Source organism: Myotis yumanensis, unplaced genomic scaffold (assembly GCF_028538775.1).
Source record: "Myotis yumanensis isolate MYYU_CA2020_CCGP unplaced genomic scaffold, mMyoYum1.0.hap1 SCAF_2, whole genome shotgun sequence".
Lineage (NCBI taxonomy): Eukaryota > Metazoa > Chordata > Mammalia > Chiroptera > Vespertilionidae > Myotis > Myotis yumanensis.
Window position 1 is genome coordinate 211,855,891 of NW_027223753.1, and position 24,909 is coordinate 211,880,799.

Consider the following 24,909-nt stretch of genomic DNA (forward strand, 5'->3'; position numbering starts at 1 on the left):
GTTAAAAAATGCTGTCATAGAAAGCGGGCACTCTGCTGGTCCAATGCATCTAGAAAGAGTATATAATTGCATTTTTAAGGAATGCAAAGTGATTGAACTTTGATAAACATGTTCTGAATCCTTGTAAATCATCCTTTTTTTTTCTTCACTATGTAGCATGATCTTCAGTACCTAAAAATTAACTCTGAAAATAAAAATTATCACCCTAGCCGGTTTGGCTCAGTGGATAGAGCACCGACCTGCGAATGAAGGGTCCTGGGTTCAATTCCAGTCAAGTCCACATGCCCAGGTTGTGGGCTCGATCCCCAGTAGGGGGGCATGCAGGAGGCAGCTGATTAATGATTCTCTCTCATCATTGATGTTTCTATCTCTCTCTCTCCCTTCCTCTCTGAAACCAATAAAAATATTTTTTTTAAAAAAAAGAGGCAATGGAAGTACCACTTAAAAAAATTAAGTTATCCATTATTATAAATTTTGTATACTCTTTTTTCTCTAAAACCCTTGACACACCTTTATCTATAAAAAACCACTGGGGGTGAGGAAGGGCAATAAATTGGGGGAATTAAGCTAGAAAAAGGAAAAAGTTAAGCATGATTCAAAATTGCTAAAGGTGTCAAAGAGGAGTAAAGTCAAAAGTAATGATGTAGGCAAAGAAATGGAGGCAAGCATATGAAAGACTGGAGACAGGCAATGATCGCCACCTCGCTCTACCTGCCCCAGAAGACCTCCAGGATATAATTCCAGAAAAGCTAGTAGGTACCAACATGGATGAGATGGGAAAGTGACAAAACCTGTCTATAAGAGTCTTAATCATAGAAACGGGAAGAAGAGATGGAAGGAAGCGAGGGAGAGAAACAGAAAGGAAGAAAAGTAGAAATAGAGGCCGTGAGGAAGGCAGGAGAGAAATAAACAACACAACAAACACTTGTCAGTTTAGAAGAATTCTCAGGGTAACAGGAACTGATGACTAACCCATACATTAAAAAAAAAGCGGGGGGGGGGGGCCTAACAAGTTGGCTCAGTGGATAGAGCGTCAGCCCACAGATTGAAGAGTGCCAGGTTCGGTTCTGGTCAAGGGCACATACTGTGCAGGAGGCAACCAACCGATGTGTCTCTCTCACATCGATGTTTCTCTCTGTCTCTCTCTCTCTCCCTTGCACTCTCTCTAAAAACCAGTGGAAAAATATCCTCAGTGAGGATTAACACCAAAAAAAAGGGGGGGGGGGAGGGAGGTGATAAATACGAGAACACATTCATTCCTCAGTTCAGAGTACTGAGCGCCACACCACCGAAGGCGCCCATTGTCACCACCTATGGCCTGCACTTCAGCAGGTCCCTTCCGCTTCCCTGACACTGAGCCCAACGAACTCCAAGCACACCTCTTCGAGTCCCCCCCACACGCACGCGCACCTTGGACAGAAAGGAAAGCGGATCCCTCGTGGCCACTGTTCTGGATGCTGCACTTGATGTGCCCCGCGTCGCTGAGCTGCACGTCGTGGATTATCATCTCGGAGGTGAAGTTGTCGCCCTCCGTGTAGTTCTCGGAGGTGAAGTGGTTGTTGGTGATGATGACCCCCATGGGTGTGACGCTCAGGACCACCGTGCCCTTCAGAGCCCACATGATGAGGCGCCAGCCCCCCGAGACGGTGCAGTTGAAGCGGGCCTCCTGGCCCACCAGCACCGTGGCGTTCTTGGGTCCTTCTATGATTTGGTAGCTGGATCCAAAGCCTAAAAGACACCCCGTGTTCCAAGTAAGTGAATGAATCGGTATCGATCAACTGTAGAGTTTAACCCTCCTGCATACAAGCTGTGAGCCCCGCGTGACTGTCCTATGGCTCAGACCCCAGGTCTTACTGGTCCCAACACCAGGTCTCCCAGACGATCAGGAGCTGCCCGTGGACAGGAAGCCACTCCATCCTCCTTTCCACGGCCCTCTCCTCGCTCCACAGTCCTCAGCACCACAGCTGGGCTGGCAGTGAGGGAGCAGTGCCCCTCCTCCGCTTCCTGCGGGATGTGACCTCAAGGATCCGACCCCAGCGTGGCCCAGAGAGCCACCACTAGCCCGGTCTGTCCCTGCAGGGAAGTTGTTCAGCCTCACGATGAAATGAGCATTTCTCCTCCTGGTGAAATGAGGGGGACCTTCTCCCAGGGCTGGGAGGGGACAGAGGCTGGGGACCCTGACATGCTGTGATCATGGCCCATGTCCTACCCCTGCACCCTGCGAGCCCCCACATGGCACTTAGGACAGTGTCTGTGGCTGGAGGATGAACAAGGTTGCGAGGGAAGGAAAACAGCTGGAGGGATGGGGGTTGGGTCCTGCATACACTGTCATTGAAAGTCATCTCGAAGCATCAAGAAGATGGTACTATCACCGGGGCCTCGCCCTCCTCCTAAGGACTAGATGAGACAGAGAGGGACAAAGGGCAGAAAGATGTAGGGAGAACGCCCCAGGCACGTACTGGGCAGCCCCTCAGAAAGCCTCCGTGCATCTAGCTGAGTTTAAAACTCCACACTCTGGAGTGTGGGACCACGGACTCCGGAATGAGCGTCCTGGCTCACCCGACAAGTCATCTCCACGCCCCACGCTCCTGGGGGGCAAAACAGGGACACTAGTGCCACCGGGACTTATGTCAAGGACCAAATAGGACGATCCGGGTAAACGCTTCACGTGACCCGCAGGCACTCAGTGGACAGTCACTGTCACATGACCTGCAAGAAGGGATCACGTGGACCGACAAGATGAGCCAAGAAAATCGGAGATTAAAGTAGCGCTGCTTCCATCATGCCTTTCCCAACACTGCCCCTCGCTCACCAGCTGTAAGGCGGGTTCTAAAAGAATCTCGTGATAGCCCCAAAGGTTTCTGGGAAGAAAGCACACCGCTGGACACACAATAACAAGCAACACTTCACCTGCATTCCCAGAATGCACTGCGGGATGCACCACAGGAACAGGTTAAGGGCGAAGAGTGAACCACTACACGGACAGGGTCCGAGGCCAGCAGGATGGGGCGGAGCAGCAGCCAGGGTCAAGGCGGGGGTGGGGGGGGGGGGCGGGTGCACTGGCTCCAAAGAGGCCAACCTGCAGGAAGGTCAGCTGTAAGTAGGGCTGCTCCTGTGTTGGGTGAGCGTGACCACTGTTCCCTATTCTTTGCCGTGCCTCCGGGCAGGAGAGCAAAAAAGAAAGTGTGACTTAAATAACAGCTCAGATGGGTCCTCTCCCGGCTGGTGCCAGGCTGATCATTTCACTCCAGACACTGTGCCCTCCATACCCGTCTAAATGCCCTGCCAGCTGCACATGTGACCAAGAAGACCCAAGGCTGCCTCGCTTGCTTTGCAGCTAGGGAGCTGAGAGGGTGAGAGGAGGGGAGGAAGGGAGAGGGGAGGGCCCTGCACCAAATGGGAACTCTCTGAGTTTGAACCTGACCTTTAACTTAAATGGGAGGCACCAAACCCTAAGCACTGAGTTGCCCTGGCCACACAGCCTGGTCTGGGCTCCCACCACAGGTAACGCCCTCCGGCTCCTCCTCCTGACTCAGAAGCTGCCCTTCCGGAAGAGTGGGGTGGTGGTGCGCGTTCCTCTCCTGCACCCCATCAGCTGGCGGTGTGCGTGAGCCTGTCCCACCCAGAGCAAATATGAGCAAACTATAAATAAGACCTTTAATCAAAGTCACCTGCCTCGGCACACAGCTCCCCTTCCCCTTTGCTCCCTTTCCCTGTGTAGAGCGAAAGGGCAAGTGAGGGGCAGAGCCAGGGGGAAGACCAATGTCCCCCTCCCAGGGGCCTCCTGTGCGTCAGCGACAGGGGTCACCCAACACCAGGTCCCCTGGAGGGGCTTATCCTATTTGCCTGTAAGATACTGATTCATGCCGGCACTCTCCGATTCCCCAAAGCCTGTCTACAGTCTGCCCCTCGCTCTCTCCCCTGCCCCTCGCTCTCCCCCCGCCCCCATGACCCTACTGCACCAGGCACCTCAGCAAAGAGGACAGGCTTCCCTTTTGTCCTAGCCGGTTTGGCTCAGTGGATAGAACATAGGCCTTCGGACTAAAGGGTCCCGGGTTTGATTCCGGTCAAGGGCACATGCCTTGGTTGAGGGCTCGATCCCCAGTGTAGAGTGTGCAGGAGGCAGCCGATCCATGATTCTTTCTCATCATTGATGTTCCTCTCTCTCTCTCTCCCTCTCCCTTCCTCTCTGAAATCAATAAAAATATTTTTTTTAAAAAGAAAAAGAAAGAAAAGCTTCCCTTCTCCTCGCCACCTCCTGCCATCGGCAAAACCGAAACCAGTCACAGGAGCACAGCTGCAGCCCTGTGGCTCCCGCCCGGCCGTCCTCCCGAAACTGGTCCTGAACATCAGTCCTGAGAGGGCTTTTCTCAGCAGCCGGCTGCCTCCCTGGCGTGGGGGGCTGGGGGGGTGGACCCCTCAACTCCTCCACCCTCCTCTCCTCTGCTCCTCCCGCCGCACCTGGGGACCCCTCGCCTTCTCCCATTTCTTAGGTAACACTGGAAATGAACAGAAAAGCAGGCAATTCAAAGTCAGGCAAAGAAAGGGGAACAACGAGGGGTGAGCGCAGAAGAGAACTGCCCAGTGGAGGCAGCGCCCGAAGGTGAGAGTAGGCGTCTGAACGCCTCAGGGGCTGGGGCCACCGTAGGAAAGAAGCTGGGCGGGGGGTGAGATGGGTCTCCACTTCCTGCTGAGGGCGACAGGAAGTGCCAGCACCATTTCTGTGCCACCCTCGCCCCCCAAAACTGCTCTCCGTGTGATTAGAGGATCTTCTTAACACACCAGCATGTTCAGGAACCCCCTTCCCCTTACACCCCCCAGACTTCGTTTAAACATGTCCATCATCCAGGGTAAAGACCAGATAATCCTGGGCATTACCATATCCTAAGACCCTACCTAGTCTCATATCAACTTCATTTTGCCCCAAACCCCCCCCTCTTCCTCACCAACTCTTTCTGGCCCCAGGGCCTTTGCACAGGCAGTGGCCAGCCTGGCATGCTCGTCTCACTCCTCAGCGCCCGGCCAAGTTGTCACCTCCTCAGGGAGCCTTCCCAGACCACCCGATCTAGGTTACATCGTTCTATAATGGCTTTCAGAGCGAAGCAAGTTTCACAGGGGTGATTTTATATTGATTTTTCTATCAATTAGAGCCTGTTTCCCCTGTGGCTCTCAACTCTTTGTTGGCCCTCTGCCTGCTTTTGCTCATCACGGCATCCCAGTGCCTGCAACCAAATGGGGCACAACGGGCCCTCGGTTAATATTCACTGAGCGAATAAGTAAGTGGCCGGGTCCTCGTGACGCCGGGGACGACGTAGAGGAGAGGCTGGCAGAGCCTGGAGGGTGCACATGGGGTAGCCCTCAGCTACTCAAAGCCACGTCTGCAAACGAAGGTGTCTCTGCCCGAAGAAGTATCCGAGGGGCTCCGTCTGTTGCTATGGACCCCCACCAGGGGGCTCTAGAATTAGCCCAGCACCCTCTCCCGTCCTGGGAAGCCATCGCCAGGCCTCAGCCATCCCTGCCTTCAAAACGGAACTTCAGGAAAGGTGTCTGGGAAAGCTATGCACCGCGTTCCTCTGGGAGAGAATGCTTGCCGCCCGCCGTGGCCAAAGTGGCCTGGTGCAGCCACGTTCCCTCAACTGTGCTGAGCCTGGTTCGCCAGCTGCACGAGGCCGAAGCTCCACACAGCGTGGGGAGGGGTCCCTCTCCGCACCACAAGCACACTGGTCACCACCTACTGGACACCGCACTGCGCACTATCAGGCCGAGCTTTCGAACACCTTTCTCCCAAATACGTGTCAACACCACGGCCCGGTGCCCATCGACGTCACATGAAAATAACCCAGATCAACGTGTATCGCACAGTCCTCACTGCGTGTAACACACCCATGGCCCTCTTCTAGTTCACTCCTTTTTATTTTTCCGATGCTTCATGGCCAGAGTTTAAAAAAAAAAAATTATCCTGTCCAGTCGGCATGCTCAGTGGTTGAGCATCAACCTATGAACCAGGAGGTCATGGTTTGACGCCCGGTCAGGGCACTTGCCCAGGTTGTGGGCTCGATCCCCAGTGTGGGGTGTGCAGGAGGCAGCCGATCCATGATTCTCTCTCATCACTGATGTTTCTACCTCTCTCTCCCTCTCCCTTCCTCTCTGAGTTCAATAAAAATATATTATTTAAAAAACAACATTATCTAGCCTGTGAAATAGAGTTCATCTGTATATAAGTCCAAAACCAACAGAACACAGTCTGCAGTTAGACGTCAGGACAATGGTCCCTTGCGGGGTGGAGGGGGGGACGAAGCTTTGGTGGAGGGTTCCTGGCCTCAGTGCTGATACACGAGGTGTCGGCTTGTGGGAACTCATTCAGCCGGGTCTTCGTGACTGTGCAGGTCCCCGCATATAGATTCTCCACTGCGAGGCCTCAAACCCCCGCATACGGAGCACGACTCCCCGAGGAGAGCAAACTCCAGCTGGAAACAAGACAGCACACCTGAGCGACGGCCTGTCCACAAACAGAGCCACAACAGAGCTGGGGGGACAACCCCGGCTGCTCAGAGACCCCGAGGTCCGCACACCTCAGCTCTGCGAGGCAGAGTCTGACGGGGGACCCTGGCCGGGGACACCCCGAGGCCATGCCGACCGACACCCTGGGCGAGGCCCAGACAGAAACACAGGAGGGACAGGACATTTCAACAGGAGCGATGGCTGTGGAGAGGTACCGGGGCACATGCCAGGAGGCGCGAACCCCATTAAAGAGAACTGGGGGTCCGCTGCACCTGCAGGGCCCCCGGAGCTGAGTCAGTGCAGCAGGAAGTGGGCCCCCCCCGAAGACCCCCCAGAGGGAAGGGCACGTGGTGGGAGGGGCCAAGGAACAACCCCTGGAACCACACCCGCCAGCACCGGGGCCTCCCTGGGTTCCCTCCTCCGCCTCCACGTGGAAGCCGTGGGACATCCCACCAGGCTCGCGTGACCTACCTGCTAGGCCAGCCACGACAACCAGCGCGGCCAGGACACCTTGGCAGCTGCCCTCCATCTTGGCATCTCCTCACCTGAAAAAAGAAAGCAGGCGGGCTAGTTGACCAGCGGGAGCGGTAACAGGCAGAGCTACGCAGAGCCCGACCAGCCCCGCGTCCGAGGACGGAGGAGTCAGCACTCTCGGTGTGGCCCGTGGACCACAGTGTGCCAGCCTGGACTTAAAGCAATTCGCTGCCACCGTGACGTTTGGATCGCTGAGAAAGGAAACTCCTACGCAAGACACGCTTACATGATCAAAAGGAAAAGCAGGCGGCAAGAGGAAGAACAGATCACAAGCCTGTGAGAAGGCAGCAAGAGGCGTGGAGAGAAACAGAGGAGGGGAATGTGTGTGAGGAGGGTGGTGGGCTGGCTGTCACTTCACACAGGGAGGCCACAGGGGAGGTGATACAATGTGGATACCTCACAGGAGCTTCCCAAGCAGAGAAGCAGCAGGTGCAAAGGCCCTGGGGTGGATGGTGACTGACACACATGAGGAACTGCAGCAAGGGCTTTGGGCTGGGGAAGGGGAGGGGTGGGAGGGGAGAAGTCAGATTAGGGGAGGTCAAGAGAGAGAAAGTGAGGTCCTCTCAGCCGCTGGCAGCACGCGGGGATCCCGCCACGTACGCCTCTCGGCCCTCCCGTTCAACCTTTTGCTCTTTGGTGATCCTCTTGCTCATCCTCCATCTCTGCATTTTTTTCTCCTTATTCTTCCCTTCTCCCACAGACGGGCCTACCCCATGCAGTCGCCAGCACTGCTGGGCTCACTGAAGCAGTCAGGGCTCTACATCACCCACCGAGCGTATCCTGAACCGTCTACAAAAATAAAACCTTAGCCAGCTTCCCCTTAACCTGAGGAAAAGGTCTCTATTGCACACGTTCTTCCACCACCACCATGTGGAGCACAGTGACCCGGGGTGGCTTTCCCTACATCTCGGACGTCACCCCGATTTCACAGCCACACGTCCCTGGAGGACATGGGGTGCCGGTTCCATCAGAGCCCCGTGCGGGATTCTTGCAGTGTGCTGACACCCAGTCCAGGGCTCCGGCCCCTTTCCTGTCTTACAGGCCGCGGGGACAGGCTCACGAGCAGAAACACAAGCCCTGAAATGGGCACCGGGAAATGCCTGCCACACCGGCATCTGGGGAACACGCCTCCCACATGGCGCTCAGTGAAACAGCAACAGCGAGGAGTCGCAGCGACGCTCAGGATGTGACCACATGTTACATGTGCATATGGTACTGGGTAGTCACAGCCCATGAGAAGGAACATGGAACCACGTGTTATATGTGCATGTGGTACTGGGTAGTCACAGCCCATGAGAAGGAACATGGAACCATGTGTTATATGTGCATGTGGTACTGGGTAGTCACAGCACATGAGAAGGAACATGAGGCCACATGCTACATGTGTGTGCGATACTGGGTAGTCACAGCCCATGAGAAGAAATCTGAGACCACATGCTATATGCATGTGTGGTACTGGGTAGTCACAGCCCATGAGAATGAACCTGGGACCACATGCTACATGCATGTGTGGTACTGGGTAGTCACAGCCCATGAGAAGAAACATGGGTCCGTGTGTTACATGTGCATGTAGGGCTGTGTAGCCACGGCCCATGAGAAGGAACATGGGACCACATGCTACATGTATGTGTGGTACTGGGTAGTCACAGCCCATGAGAAGGAACACGGGTTTCCATCCTCCGTTTCTGATGCCTCTGGGAAGCAGACGTCAGCATGTGCGTGACCATAACCTCTCGTGTCCGGGCATGAGGTTCAGTGTCTGGGCTGGGGGCTTTCCCGTGTGGAGCCCAGCCCCTTGCCGTGATCTGAACTGGACTCAGCAAACCCCTCTGACACTGTACGCCTGGCAGCAGCTGTGCGCACACCAAACCAAAATCACAGCCCTTGAGATCGGCTCAACATCCCCAATCAAGTCACCTATTTCCAAGGTTCAGCCAGCGCAACCCCACACATCCATTACCACCAATCCATCACCACCAATCCATCACCACACATCCATCACCACACATCCATCACCACCAATCCGTCACCACCAATCCGTCACCACCAATCCGTCACCACCAATCCGTCACCACCAAACCGTCACCACACATCCATCACCACACATCCATCACCACCAATCCATCACCACCAATCCATCACCACCAATCCATCACCACCAATCCGTCACCACCAATCCGTCACCACCAATCCGTCACCACCAATCCGTCACCACACATCCATCACCACACATCCGTCACCACCAATCCGTCACCACCAATCCGTCACCACACATCCGTCACCACACATCCGTCACCACACATCCGTCACCACCAATCCGTCACCACCAATCCGTCACCACCAATCCATCACCACACATCCGTCACCACACATCCGTCACCACCAATCCGTCACCACCAATCCGTCACCACCAATCCGTCACCACACATCCGTCACCACCAATCCGTCACCACCAATCCGTCACCACCAATCCGTCACCACCAATCCATCACCACACATCCATCACCACACATCCATCACCACCAATCCGTCACCACCAATCCGTCACCACCAATCGTGTAGAATGCCAGACCCCAGCAGAAGATGAGGGGGAAACTGAGCCCTGAGTCACACACGGTGACAGCGCTTCCTGAGAGCAATCAATGAGCAGTGCACGCCCCGTGCCCAGGAGACCTGGGCAGCAGCTAAAGGTCACCAGCAAACGCCTCAGTCACTGATAAGCAGTCAGGCTGCCCACGAGGAGCGATGACAACTTACTAATGCCTCACCCGCCACCGCCCCACACGCCCTCTCGCTGGTTCTCTGTCAGGGCTCCGCTTCTGAGGAGCCGGGCAGAGCCCAGGACGGAGGTGTAGGGTTGGCGAGAGCACAGACGAGGGTTTTTGAGGGTTTTTGAGGGTGTGTTTGACTCGGGTTTGATCGGAAGGGTGTGTGCAGGAAGGAGCTGTCATAAAGCTGATTTCACGTGTACACTAAAACCAGACGAGCCATTTAAGTGCGTGAAGACCGGTGCCGGGTAATGTGCAAGTTACTGTCTCTATGGAGTAGTCTGACGGGTCCCTGGATTTTAAGTTCTCGTTCATTTCATTGGGGAAGACTTGAATTACCTACTTTTAGTGGAAAAATTTCGAAGTCTTCTTGAAAGTCTTAAATCTTATTAAATTGTATCGAATAGACAGGATTTAACCCCCAACCAATTCCTTAAAGCCCCGAGGAGTCCAAAACACTCGAATCATCGGACGCCCCCAGCTAGTCACTGCGGGAAGAATTTGACCATCTCCCTTAACCACCCCACGCACAAATGCTTGTTCCCGGGCTCTCGGACAGAACTTGTTACCAGAACATCCAAAGGAGAGCGTCCCTCTCTGGCAGCAGAAACCTCGAGCCCAAAAAGGAGGAAGCGCTTTGCCTGGTGCGTGAGCATTAACTGGCTTGCTGCAAACCACTGTGCCTACGAGAGGGTACCAACGCCCCTGGACCCTCAGCCCCCCGCTCTGTGTACCCCGCACTGGGAGGTGCCGCGGCACCCGGGTTTGAGCAGATGTTTTTGTTGTTTTTTTCCAGAAGTTGTCACAACCCTTGGAACAGCCCAATTCCTTTTATGATCCTCAAGACGGAAAGACCACGCATACCTATCAGGGCAGCATCGGAACTGCAAGTCTCCCGCCCACAGGCCTCTCCTCCGGCACTTAATCAAACGCGAGGGAAAGTGTGTCTGGGCACAGGGAGTGACAGTACTTTTCCGGCGTGGTAGCCTGACCTCCCCCGTCCCAGCCCCAGCTTGGCGTTCAGCGCATCCCCGAGAGCTGGGACAGGGAGGCCCTCTTGATTAGACATCGTCTCAAATTCCTTCACCCTCAGAGCCGCCGCCCTTTCAATGTTTAACTCCGAGGGAGGGGGAGCCAGGATAGGTTTTGATCACCCAACACTCTCCCCGGGGAGAACAGCCGGTGTCCTGCTCCCTGGAGAGACCAGCACCTGGGCAGGTCCCACTGCACCTGTCGGGGACCCCAGGCCGGGCCGTCTTACCTCCGCAGGTAGATCTCCTCTCCAGGCTCCAGCAGCCGTCTTGGCCTCCGTCCTCTCTCTGCACAAACACAGGAACAATTCAATCAGCCACAGAGAACCCTGACCCGGGCTCGGCCCTGAGCAGGAAGTTCCTCACCAAAGGGTTGTCACGTCACAGGCCAGGCTCTGAACGCAGAGGCAGCCTCCGCCGGCCGCGGGCCCTCGCTCCCCGCTCCCCGAAGGTGCGGGCGTGCCAGCATGTTTCCTGGTAATCATTAGCCAGCCCCCCGGCAGCAGCCCAGGAAGTCCGGCCCGGAATGCCAAGGCCTGGGGCCGGCACCGACCTCGGCCTGCAGGGCCTGCTCCTCCTCGGGGCCTAAGTCCTGCAGAGCCCAGACCGTCGGGCCCGCCGTCCTCCACCACGGCTGCAGGCTGCCAGGCCCTTCGCCCCAAGGACGCAGCCCAGCCAAGCTTGGGCCCTACGGCCTCTGGCACCGCCAGGGACTGGTGAAGCCGGTTCCCTGCCGGCACCTCCACACGCACAAGAACGGGTTCTTTGTGAAAGAAAAACAAGAGAAGTCCTTGGGGTGCAGAGCCCTGGACTGTGGCCACCTTGAGGAGTGAATCAGTTTCCTGTGAATGTCAGCTCGGAGCTGTTATGTAGGAAGTTTGCTGGGGCCTCCCAGGCCCCACGCCCGGCCCCTCAGGTGTAAACAAAGGAACTTGGCTGTTCCGAGGGTTGTGACAATTTCTGGAAAAAGGCATCGCCCGAAGTCCTGGTGAGTAGCCCCATATTGAACGGTCCTCTCTTACATGGTCCTTTTTCAGTATCTGGCTTGTCTTCCCATTACATTTTTGTAGTATTTTCTTTATTGATTTCAGAGAAGAAGGAAAAGGTAGAGAGAGATAGAAAAATCAATAATGCGAGAGAATCATTGATCAGCTGCCTCCTGCATGCCCCACACTGGGGATGGAGCCCACAACCCAGGCATGTGCCCTGACCGGGAATCGAACCCTGACCTCCTGGTCCATAGATCGATGCTCAACCACTGAGCCATGCCAGCTGGGCTCCCCCATTACATTTTAATCTTGTGAGGGATTCAGGGTCAAGGGCGTCTACACAGATACAGGTACCAACAGAAATGAGGATCATGCCCTAACCAGTTTCGCTCCATAGATAGAGCATCGGCCTGCGGACTCAAGGGTCCCGGGTTTGATTCCGGTCAAGGGCATGTACCTTGGTTGCGGGCACATCCCCAGTAGGGGGTGTGCAGGAGGCAGCTGATCGATGCTTCTCTCTCATCGATGTTTCTAACTCTCTATCTGTCTCCCTTCCTCTCTGTAAAAAATCAATAAAATATATTTTTTTAAAAAAAGAAATGAGGCTCATGTATTTAGAATGAGACCCTGAAGGAGGTCTGAATATGGGACCCCAAAGTAGTCACTTTGGCAGAAGATTATTTTAAGCTGAAGACATTTGAGATTGAACAGATGAAGGGAAAACAGCGCCTCAGCGCAGCAATTTTGGGCACTGGGGCTGCCATAAATTATTCTTCTCCCAGGATCTACTCCCAGAGGGAGAGCACAGACCCACTCCACCCCCTTCTCCTGGGAGTTTACGGTCCTGAAGACGGAAAGACCATGAGGACCTATTAGACAAACATTCCCACATTATTACCTCCTGTCCATGCTCCTAAAAATCTATTTATCTTTCCACAAGAAACTTATGTTTTTGTCCCATAAGAAGCCTGTTTCCGCCCTTCCCCCCCTCCCCGTTCCCTTTTTCCTACTAAATTAGGGATATAAATCTTTAACCACTAAATGAGCCAATTACTTCTTTGTTGGTCCTATATGCATGCAAAATAAACTTTTTCTCGAGTTAATCTGACTTTTTAATTCACAAGCCCCAGCCACTGGACATAAGAGGATAGAGAAAAGATTTTTTTTCTTTTTCCTTTTCTATAAAGCCCTATGTCAGGAGCTGGTCAGAAAAATGGTGAGCAAACCAGATACTCAGGGAGTCCATAGGTTAGTCTGATAATCTTACAAGACTACACGGGGTCATAGCATCTTATTCACAAGCCTTGCCACTTATGAATCAGGGCCATAAGGCCTAGCATAATACAAAACTCAAATGATTTTAGAATAATGAGCCACAGGAATAAAAAAAAAATCTAAGGCCAGTATAATTCTTTTTTGCCCTGATGTGCTTTTTTAAAATTTTTCTCAGCTTCAGTCCTAATATTAAGAATATCAGTCAGCACTGGGAGTCACAAGGACTGGCCTGCGGGCACCGTATTGCATCTGACTTTCTCCCGAGATGTCCAGCCCCAGCCTTAGCCTTGGCCTTGGCACTACAACCAAAGGATATTGTTAGAGCTTCCACAAATGTTTGTTAAAACTACAATGAGTGTGCAATGGTGTTGGGAAGAAAAAATAAACTTTTCCTCTCCTCTCCTCCATGTTGTGGCTTGGGCCCTGAAAATTAAATTGACAAAAGACAGATTAACAGGACAAAAACCAGAGGTTAACAAGAGTTTATTAACAGATGCAGCACTCATACATCTGGGAGAAAATCAGTGAGGAGTAACTCAGAGGGGTGGTTGGAACTTGGGCTTATATAATTAGCATCTTAAATAATAAATCTGTAGAGAAGTGGCAAGACAAAGGAAAAGAAGTGTAGGCTTTGGGGGTGGCGAGCTGTGGGGAAATGAGTAAGTGGAGAGATGAATGGAAGATAAGGCTGTGAGGGGAAGGTTTGTTCTGTAGATTCTGTGAAGAGTCTCCAGTAATTACGTTCCTTCTGCCCTTCCTGGTACAAAACAGGGGAAGGCAGAGTTCCTTTGGTGTCTGCTGTTTCTCATTTATCTTCAGCTTGAAATAATCCTTATGCCAAAGTGGCATGTTTTGGGGTGGCATCTTCTGACCCCCTACAGGTGCCCTACCAACAATCCTATCTAATAATAAACAAACATGGTAATTGACTGTACCTTTGCTATGCCTCCCATTGGCTAATCAGCACGATATGCAAATTAACTCAACCAAGATGGCGACCAGCAGCCACGCAGCTGAAGCGAGCAGGAGGCTTGCTTGCTCCAGTGATGGAGGAAGCCAAGGTTCCCCGCCTGCCGTGGCCCGGCTCTGCGTGGCCCAGCTCTGAGCTCTGAAAGCAACAAAGTTTTAATTATAGAAGCTAAACAAACCCCAGACACCTGCTTTCAGCAGGCTGTGGCCTCAGAGCTGGAGCGAGCAAGAGCCTCTCGGCTCTCAGCTCCAGTGACAGCAACAAAGTTTCAATTATAGAAGGTAAATAAATCCCAGAATAAAAAGAAAAAGAAAAAAAGGAGAGGCTGGGAGCTTCAGTTGCTGGCCAGCCTGAAAACGGCCCTCAGCCCCTCACCCAGACTGGCCAGGCACCCCAGTGGGGACCCCCACCCTAAAGGGGGTGTGGCCAGCCTGAAAAAAGCCATCAGCCACTCACCCAGGTTGGCCAGGCACTCAAGTGGGACTCCCACCCTGATCCGGGACACCCTTCAGGGCAAACCAGCCGGCCCCCACCCATGCACCAGGCCTCTATCCTATATAGTAAAAGGGTAATATGCAAACTGACCCTAACAGCAGAAAGACTGGGAATGACTGGTCACTATGACACACACTGACCACCAGGGGGCAGACGCTCAATGCAGGAGCTGTCCTCTGGTCGTCAGTGCACTCCCACATGGGGGAGCTTTGCTCAGCCACAAGCCAGGCTGATGGCTGCCAGTACAGCAGTGGTGGTGGGAGCCTCTCCTGCCTCCTCAGCAGTGCTAAGGATGTCTGACTGCAGCTTAGGTCTGCTCCCTGCTGGCCAGTGGATATCCCCCAAGGGCTGCCGGGCTGCCAGAGGGATGTCTGATTGCCAGCTTAGGCCCAATCCCCTGGGGAGCAGGCCTAAGCCAGCAAGTGGTCATCCCCCGAGGGGTCCCAGACTGCGAGAGGGCACAGGCCAGGCTGAGGGACCGCCCCCCTGCAGTGCACAAATTTTTGTGCACCGGGCCTCTAGTCTACATTAATAAAAGAGAAAGATGCAAATTGGTGTCACTCCGCTATGCCCACCAGCCAATCAGGATGAGTATGCAAATTAACCCAACAAAGATGGTGGTTAATTTGCATATGCAGGTGTGGAGCAAAGCCTGAAGGCTCCACCCGAGCAAAGAGACTGAAGACTGAAGAGGCTTGGCTTCTCCACTGCGGCCAGAGTGGAGGCCTGGGTCCCAGGTGCCGGAGGAAAACCAGTGCCAGCAGCCAGGGAAAGGAAGGCCTATTGCATGAATCTCTTCATGCACTGGGCCTCTAGTGCATATATAATGAGGATAACCACTCTCAGAAGTTCCGTAGCAAAGGCGGGGTCTCCCACTCCCACCCCCACCAATGCCGGGCCCAGGAGATTGCTGGCCACCACTTGCTGAGATGGCCACCCAGGCCAGTGGCAATACTATTTATAAATCATTGTAAATGCAGCTCTGAGACTGTGCCATCCTGAGGGATTTTTTTTTTTTTTTTTTTTTTTTTTGGAATTTGGGAGATTTGCATTATTTCAAAGTTTGAGCATAAAGAGATATTCGACTAATATTTTTAGCCTATTTTAAAATCACAAAGTTCAAGTTAAAATAAAGCATATTCACACTGTAATTTGAGTCGTGGTGACAGCTCTGAAGAAATCTTTGAAGGAGGGGTACAGTGGGGTGAGATCCCCTGAGGAAGTTGGGTTTGAGCTCAGATGGGAGTTGGCACATTTGGGGTGAAGTGAGTAGGAAGGCTCATGGGGTTAGATGAGACCCCTTTAGGAAGTCCCCCTTTTTCCCCATAATCTAACATCGTCACGGGTTCCACCACACTCAGCGTGTGGGGGTGTGGTGGGGGTCACTGGCGGTCATTTGAGAATCCTTCCTGCAGCCACTGCACTGTGTGCTATTGGCCAAGCAGTCCAGGTTCAGGGAGCGGGGGCTCTGACCCCTCGGCGGAGAAATGCCAAAGAACTTGGGGTCGTGTTTTAAAGCCACCGCATCCCCGAATCATTTGGGCTGTGAGGAGAGGACATGAGGCGCAGGAGGAGCTGACCCGCGCTCACAGAGGCGTCCTAGACACCCAGGCTCCCAGCCCGGGGCCTCGGGGTGCCAGCTGTCCTCTGGGTGACAAGAGGCCTGGGAGGACAATCTGGCCTTGTCACCGGGCAAAGAGCGGTGTTTGCTGATGGGCGACAGGGCTGCCAGATGTGCCAAAGCCCAGCCGACTTGGCTCAGTGGTTGAGTGTCGACCCATGAGCCAGGAGGTCACAGTTCGATTCCCAGTCAGGGCACATGCCTGGGTTGCGGGCTCCATCCCCAGTAGGGGGCGTGCAGGAGGCAGCCGATCAATGGTTCTCTCTCATCACTGATATTTCTCTCTTTTTTTCCGTCTTCCTCTCTCCCTCCCCTCTCCCTCTCTGAAATCAATAAAAATATTGTTTAAATGTGCCCACACTTTTGAAAGCCGTCATTAAATGTGGAGGCTCTCTGTCGGTGCCCCGGCCCTCGCTTAATTACTGTCCTGCTCACACACTAATTCAGGTCACATAATGGCCGGACAGAAAGCAAAATAAGGGAACTTCGATTCTAAAAGACAATAAAAAGTCTCCTGAAAATGAATTCCAAAGCACAGACAAGCATAAAGTGCCGTTGGAACATCATCATCTAATTTCTCCTCGTCTATTTTTACTGCAGAATTCTCATGTAGGCCTGTCACACGGCTTGACGGAGCGCAGGTGCGCGCTGAGAAGTGCCTGCACGGCCCTTTTTTGGCAATCGGGGCTCAGCTGCCTGCAGACGCAGCTCCGATGTCAGTGTCGGCCCCAGCAGGGCGTCTTGCTTGCTTCTAGGATGCGAGTGCAATTTGCTTTGACTTCAGAGACGAACATCCATCAAGCAAACCCTTCTCTCCAAAAAGATATGCTGTGGTCCCCGCCCCTCTCAGGACCTCCTCGTGTGACCTTGTTTGGAGATAGGTCTGCACAGAGGAGTCCAGTTGAAATGATGTCATTAGGGTAGGCGCTAATCCAATAGGGCTGGCGGCCTTATAAAAAGGAGGAATTTGGCCCGGCCGGCTTGGCTCACTGGTTGAACATCGACCTATGAACCAGGAGGTCATGGTTCAATTCCCAGTCAGGGATCATGCCCAGGTTGTGGGCTCGAGTCCCATGGGGGACGTGCAAAAGGCAGCCAGTCAATGATTCTCTTTCATCACTGATGTTTCTATCTCTGTCTCCCTCTCCCTTCCTCTCTGAAATCAATAAAAATAAATTTTGTTTTAAAAGGAGGAATTTTTAGCCACAGACATAGAGGAAGACAAGGGGGAAGACTGCGGGGGAGGCCGCATGAAGACGGAGGCAGAGACTGGAATTAGGCCATAAACCAGGGACCGTCCGGGGCCACCAGGAGCGGACGAGGCAGGACGCATCCTCTGCTGCAGGCTTCAGGGGGCGCGGGCCCTGCGACACCCTGACGCCTTGCCTCTGGCCCCAGGACTGTGAGACGGTGCCCTTTCTAAGCCACTCGGGGTGGTCCTTTGCTCCACAGCCCCAGACGCTCAGACACCAGTGCTTGCCGGTCTCGCCGCTGTCCCCAGGGCTCCGCCCCGTCATTGAGAACGCGGTGCCCAGTTAGCTTTTGCGGTTCAGTGTCTCTCGTGTCCCCACTCTGCCTGCATTCCCCTGGCGTGTCTCCTTCAAAACGGAAGTCAGTCAGTGAGTTCTCTGGGTTTTTTATCGTACGCCATGGAGATCTGCATTTCAAGCCCTGCGCTGGCTTAATATTGCCTTCACGTCCCCCTTCTGTTTAAGTATTTCTTTTGTGGATTCTTCGGGCCAGAACCTGCTGGCTGGCTCTACTGGGGTATCCACACACCCCGTTACTGTACCCTAGTGGTTCCATGGACCACATTGGAGACTTCTACCTGTGAATGAAACTTTACCTTTGGGGTCCCCCTCATCTGAATTCTGATGAGGCGACCACATGTCTGCCTTTCTATTCCCAGCAAAGCTTGATGCAGTGCCCCGTGCAAACAGTGCCCCATGAACAGCTGCTGGCGGCCCCCAATATCCCTTTTCCCATCTTCTGTGGCCACAGAACCCTACTCTTTAGCTGGGCACCAATGCAGACGGCATCTCCCAGCCCTCCCCTCTACCCCGAAGCTAGGCATGGCTGTGGGGCAAATTGTGGTGAGTGCAGCGTGAATAGATTCTGCCCTTAAAGAGCAGTATTCTCCTCTTCCTCCCCCCCCCCCCCCCCCACCTTCCTGCCGGCTGGAGAGTGGAGGTGGGAATGGCTCATCTCTGGGTAAAGCACACCCAGAGGTGGCGGAGAAAGGAGAAAGACAGGAGCAATCAAGTCCTAGAAGCTTCTCCAAAGAGGACGAGCCCACACCTAGGCTCTTGCAGAGAGAAATAAATTTCTCCTTTGTTTAAGCCACTGTCATTTTGGTCTCTATAGCAGCCAAACCAAACACTAACACATTTGGATTCATAGATAAAAGCTAGGTGCCATTAGGGAAATTCAAGATTTACTGGGCAAAGTCTGGGTCCCAGGGAGTGAGAAAGAACGTGGATCGGGGATCACAAACTTAACCTCTACCCACTGGGTTTCTCTTCTGTACAGCAGAGATGCTAAGATCTACCGCACGGCTGCTTAGCCTGGGTTTCTAAAGAGGGGGAGCCTGGAAAAAAGGGTTCGTGAGCAAGGCGTTTACCTGGGAGGTGATTCCAAGGAGCAGAGAAGAGAAACCAAAAGCCTGCTGTGTGTCCTTGGGCACGTGGCTGCACCTCTCTGAACTCCCAGGATCCCCTGCCTCCTGGTATCCGTGCTTCTGTGTAATGTCCTCCCTTTGAAGGAAAGGCGTCAGGGGGCCTGAGCGTGAGCCACCAGCTTCCGGAATGTGCGTTTTGAGGCATCTCCTGCATCACACTCTCCTTATGAAACCTATTCTCCACCCCACAGAGGGGCATCCCCAATCCACGTCCTTCCTGATCCCTGGCCGCCATTTTTAACCCTGGTGGCCTGTCCCTCTGCCCAGAACGGCAGCTGGCAGCGGGGACCAGACCTAGATGGGCGACCAGAGCCCATTCCCGGGAACTTAGGATTTAACCCCAGGACTCTAGTTGGTCTCTGGTGCCACCTGAGGAGGAGGTGACAGCCCGGGAACTGGGGGGTCATCACAGGAATGAGGAGGAGGAGAGGAGGGAAGAAGGGAGGAGAGAGAAGGACACAGAACCACAAAGCAGCAGGGACCCTGTGGCTCACCAGCACCAGGGAGCCCAGGCCTGCCTCTCTGCTGCGTCCCAGCTCCCCATCCGGAACCCACGGCCCAGGTGAGCATTGTGTTCCAGTTCCGGAAGCCCCTGACACGCCCCTATGCTCCCGGCAGCTCCGCAGCCCCTCGGCCTCTGGTCTGTGTGACACCATCAGCGCTGTCACCCAGATGACACTGGTGCCTGGTACAGAATCAGGGCACCCAGCCCGGTCCTCCCGCCCATGTTCAACGAGGAGACACGCTACATTATCATTAATTCACCCAGAAACGGGTGTCTTTGGAGACTGTTTCCCCAGGACAGTCTCCCTCACAGTGAGCGGCTGGGTGTTGGCCTCGGAACCAGGCTGCCACCTCCCCATATATCGGAGCACCCTCCCACCAGCCCTGCAGGCTTCCTGCTCACCCACCCCCCAGCCCCTCCGGGCAGCTCCTGCATGAGCCCCGCCCTGCAGCCTTGAAGTGTCTGCTGCATTCCTGCCTCGGGGACATGCCTGACATTCCAGTCCCCCTGGATGTCCCCTAAGCCATGGGACACCCAAATGATCCAGCCCATCTTCCAAGATCTGTCGCCACCTAGTGGCCAGGCGGGGCCCGTGGGAAACCGTGCTGGGAACACAGGTGGCCTATGGCCTCCTCAGGGACCAGCCAGGTGAAGGGGCCTCACCCACGGGCCCCTACAGAGTCAGGGGACCCTGGAGACAAGCCCGTCAGAAGCCACACAACAGGCTTCCATCCACCGGCTGACAAGCCACAGTGAGAACCACAGCTGGCCCTAGGGGACATGCACATTGGTGGGGCCCTACACCTCTCTCCCCCGGGAGCTGCCCTCACCCCCCCTCTGTGGGCTGCTGTGGACCTGCCGTTGCTTCTCACCACCTTGCTCGACAGGCCACAGCGGGCTGGCCCAGAGGTGGGATGGGGCGGTGAGAATTCCCCGACGTGAGACCCAAAGGACATGTCAGTCTTCATCCAGGACTGGAGGCGTGACATGCCGATGGCCTGGTGGCATGTGCACAGAAGGGCAGCACACAGGGGGGTAGGGAGACATTGGGGGCAGCAAGGGGGGCAGGTGGGGCTCTGGCTGGGCCTGAGACCCAGCTCCGTCCGTGACGTCTGGGCGTCACCTAGCATCCTTCTAATCCACTGCTCATTTGTGGTAACACTACGGTGTCGGGTGAATTTCCCGCCAAAATATAAGATGGCGCAGGCAATTATTTAGGTTTCCCGCGCAAAATCAGAGTTAGTTTAAAATGCCTATATCTTTTGAAGTATGGGTTCGATTGAAATGAAATTTTCGGTTTCTTGTGTAAAAAATGAAAATTTATTCAATCACAGACATTTTTTTATCTATTCAGTACATAAATAATTCGATATATATAAACTAAATACGAAAAACCCAAAAAATACTTATTACCTAAAAATATACACATATTTTTAAAGTTTAAAATAAAATTTTCATAATAAATCAAAACAAATGGAAATTAATAGTTTTTTAGCGTATGATATTTTTCAAAACACGCCCCTTTATGTAGAGGTATATTGCAAAATTTGCACATGTAGCGTGTCTCACTGCGCAATTTATGAACGGAACATACGCGACACCTTCTCAAAATGTTTTTCTTTTTTCCACTTCCGACAATTGCCTGTAACGTATGCTTTCTCATGTCCATCGATAGCCTGCATGGTGGATCAGATGTAGGTGGTTTAGCCCGCATTCCAGAAGTAGACGGTACTGGTTGAAGGTCTGGAACAATGTCCATGTCCTCTGGAATATCATCCGTCAACCAGTGGATAGCTGTTTGTTTCAAAAACATTTTAAAACCCATTTTTCTTTGCCTCACTGATTTGTAAACTGCATAAGAATTAAATAATGCGCAATTTATCATATACATTGCCAACCTTTTTGTCCATTTGACCGTCCTCCGCAATATCGAATAATATGAAAGGTATTGGTCGGCCCGGTCAACACCTTTCATATGTTTATTGTAGTCAATGAGTGCATTCGGTTTGACAATTTTCTTTTTTGATGTTCTGTCAATATTCTGACTTTCTTCCATCTCCGCAGAATGAATCGAAGAAATCAGGTATACAGGCTTTTTTGATTGCCACACTTGTAACAATATATCATTTTTCCTTATAAATTTTGTTTCACCTTTTTTCAAAGAAATTGTATGAAAATCTTTAGGTATACCTTGATTTTTCCGGATTGTTCCACATATTCTGAATTTGTTTTTCATAAGTGCTTCACAATTTGCGACGCTATTATAATAATTGTCCATATATATATGGTACCACGAATCAGTGTATGGAGACACTACTGTTTGTATCGTTTCCAATAATCGCTTTCCTTCGCCGCAATAAATTTCCATGTTACAGATATATCCTGTATCACTTTCGCACAACAAACGAACCAATATTCCATATTTAACAATCTTGCCAGCATTATATACCCTAAAGAATAATCTTCCCCTCCAAGGTACGATCCCTTCATCTAGTGATAATTGCTGATGAGGTTTGTAAATATTTATAAATTTAGGCACAAAATAATCTAGTACTGGTCTCACTTTGCAAAGTCTATCTGATTCATTTACGATATCCGCATTATTATTGAAGTGCCAAGCTTTCCATATCTGTCGGAACCTGTCTCTCGTCATCGTTTTACCAAAATATGGCGTCTCCGTCCATGGCTCCGTGGTCCAATAGTCATCTCTTCTATCTTTGCGCACCTGTCCCATGAGAACAATTAACCCTAAAAACTTCTTCATCTCTTGAGGGGTTATATCTTTCCACTTTAGGCTTTTTTTTTGAAAGTTTGAAATTATTCCTATTTTGATTATAATACCTGTTTGACTCCTCTACAAGAAATTCAAAAAAATCATCTCCGATAAATAATTTCACGGCATCTTCTATATTATTTATAACAGCATCTGTGTTTAATCCTTGATGCCCTAAAACATCTTCTAAGACCGGTGGATTATCAACATGCGACCATTCTTCTCTCCCGCCTTCTATATCTGACTCTGAGTCAGAGCTGGAGCTCGAAATTCTTCGTCGCCTCAATGTCCTGGGACGCACCATTACTTCATCATCACTAGAATCTTCATCACTTGTACTCGCATTTTCAAGATCGCTATCACAAGAATAATTGGACAACTTGTCTGCACAAAACTCATCATCACTATAGTCTGAATGCTGCGACATTCTAGGTTAAAGCAAATAAAAATAATACTAACTGAAAATAGCGGTACTCCGATAGATATCTGATATAAAAAAATAATTATTATGCGAACACTTTGCAGAACGATTTTATTTTATTTGGTTAAAAAATTCTATATGAATGTCTTTATCACAATATATTTAAATATTTAAACACGTAATAATATTCACAAAACTCAAAACTAAAGACGTCCGGACACAAGAAGTATTTCTCAATAACTATTCTCTTTGCATGGTGAGATATCCAGGGATATCGGTTATAAAATGAGAAAACAATACATTGGTACCCTAACGGTATTGTACTCGACCAGCGCCATAAAGTGTTCTCTACTTACAAGGGATTTTTATGATACCTATTACCCCAATGGGTATGAAACGGTTCGCATACGCAGGTAGGTATCTTTGTGAACGGCAAACAAACAAATATTTGGTAATACGCAGTTACAATCGGCCCGAGTTTACACGTTTCCCGCACTCCACCGCAAATCTATATGAACCGAGTTAAGACGGCTCCCGCGGAGTACGCGCAATTCACGCGAGCCGACTTAACTCGTTTCCCGAAATCCAAGTGTTAAAATCATGCTCCCTGCATTTCTGACGCTGGCAACCCACCAAGCTTGGCCTTAGAAGTGGTGGCCCCAACTCAGGCCCAGCTCACAGCCACAGACCGGCTGCCAGTCTGCCGAGGCCAGGCTGCCACAGACACTGGTCCCTGGCCAGAGGGCCTCAGGGTGCGCCCTCGTCTGTGCCACCCGGTTTCAGGGCCGGTTGGGAGGTGAGCATGGAGTCCCCTTAGGAGTCCCCAGGTGTTCCCCATGCTCACATCGTGTTGCCGCTCCAGGCATCACACCCACTGCACGGTGCCCCAGGTTCCAGGCTGGCATTTCTGCTTTACCGTGGGAAAATCTTCTCACACCTTCCAGCACCTTCCAGCACCTTCCAGGCCTGGGTTCTGGTCTGCCTGTTCGCCCAACTGCACTTTCTGCCCTAAAATTCGGCGAGGTTCACTCACTTGAAATAAACGTGCTGTTCATAATGACAGTCCATACTTTCACACAGTCCATGCCACAGATACGGCGGAAAACAGAAGCACAATTCTATAGCTTGGCTCCTGCCCCCCCACCCAAAGGTGGGCCTTGTCAGGCATGGGCAGTGGTCCCGGAGCTCAGCCTGCAGCGATGAGCCTGAGCTGCATTCTAAGCAAGAGCTGGTTTCCATGCCGGTTCTGTCCTTACTGTCTACACGGCCTCACCTCACCTCTCCGAGCGAGGGTTGCCAGACTTAGGGGGAAGGAAACAAACAAAAACAGAACATCTAGTCTCAAATATCGCATGGGATCTACTTCTGCTAAAAAATTATTCATTGCTTATGTGAATATTTGGGACATACTGAAAAAATATTTGTTGATTATCTGGAATTAACCGAACGCCCTCTATTTTACCTGGAAAACTTTCATGCCCCATGTCTTCACCAATAAAAATGAAGATAATATTATATGTCCCTTTCACTTGTGTACTGTAATTATTTTATGCAATAATATATGGAAAGCATTGGTGCAACATATAAAGCTTAATATAATTATTACTCTTGTATCTAGTGTAGCTTTGCCTTTCTTTGAGAGTCTAACTTTATGCCTGTTGCTCCTGGGAAATCTTTCATAGGTTTCCTTCTTACATCCAAACTATTGAAGTTTGGATAATACATGACATTTTTATCCCAGGTACATGGGTGAAACGTTTCTATTACAATTCTGAGTGGCAGTTGAAATGGTTTCCTTCTTATCGACCACCAGATGGCACTGCAGGGCAATGAACTGAATAAGAAAGAATTGCACACAAAATTTTATTTTAATAACATGCTGAAGTGGGTTCCCTCCCCACAGACCGCACACACACACACACACACACACACACACACACACTTCATCTTATTCTGTGATATTGGATGAGTCAGTAATTCTATGAATGCTTACCCTAAAACTGGAACACACACAAAAAAGGCTATCAATCATACTAACTATAAAGTCTATGAGTGATTATTCTTCAGCCATATTTTCTTCTTGAATAAAGTAAAATTATTCTTCTACTTTCATAATTCAGGCTAAAATTAGCCAGAACATTTTATATACTCTACAAGATCAGGAATCTCCTTTCTTACTTGTTCACAACGTATCTTTAGAATCTAGAACAGGGGTGGGCAAACTTTTTGACTCGAGGGCCACAATGGGTTCTTAAACTGGACCGGAGGGCCGGAACAAAAGCATGGATGGAGTGTTTGTGTGAACTAATATAAATTCAAAGTAAACATCATTACATAAAAGGGTACGGT

At 51.7% G+C, this 24,909-nt stretch overlaps 1 protein-coding gene across 2 annotated transcripts in view; it reads right to left on the reverse strand.

Annotated features, from left to right (window-relative positions):
- IGSF5 (immunoglobulin superfamily member 5) overlaps positions 1-24,909 on the reverse strand; it is a 63,357-nt gene that overhangs the window by 27,552 nt on the left and 10,896 nt on the right. The window contains exons 2-4 of one of the 2 annotated variants that reach the window (XM_070407174.1): positions 11,065-11,122; positions 6,973-7,046; positions 1,411-1,728 (exon numbers count right to left, since the gene is read on the reverse strand). In XM_070407174.1, coding sequence (XP_070263275.1) covers positions 1,411-1,728; positions 6,973-7,030 — 376 coding nt within the window. In that variant the 5' untranslated portion in view covers positions 7,031-7,046; positions 11,065-11,122. Of the gene's footprint in view, positions 1-1,410; positions 1,729-6,972; positions 7,047-11,064; positions 11,230-24,909 lie in introns of those variants that run through there. The other variant, XM_070407175.1, reaches the window with a different exon arrangement.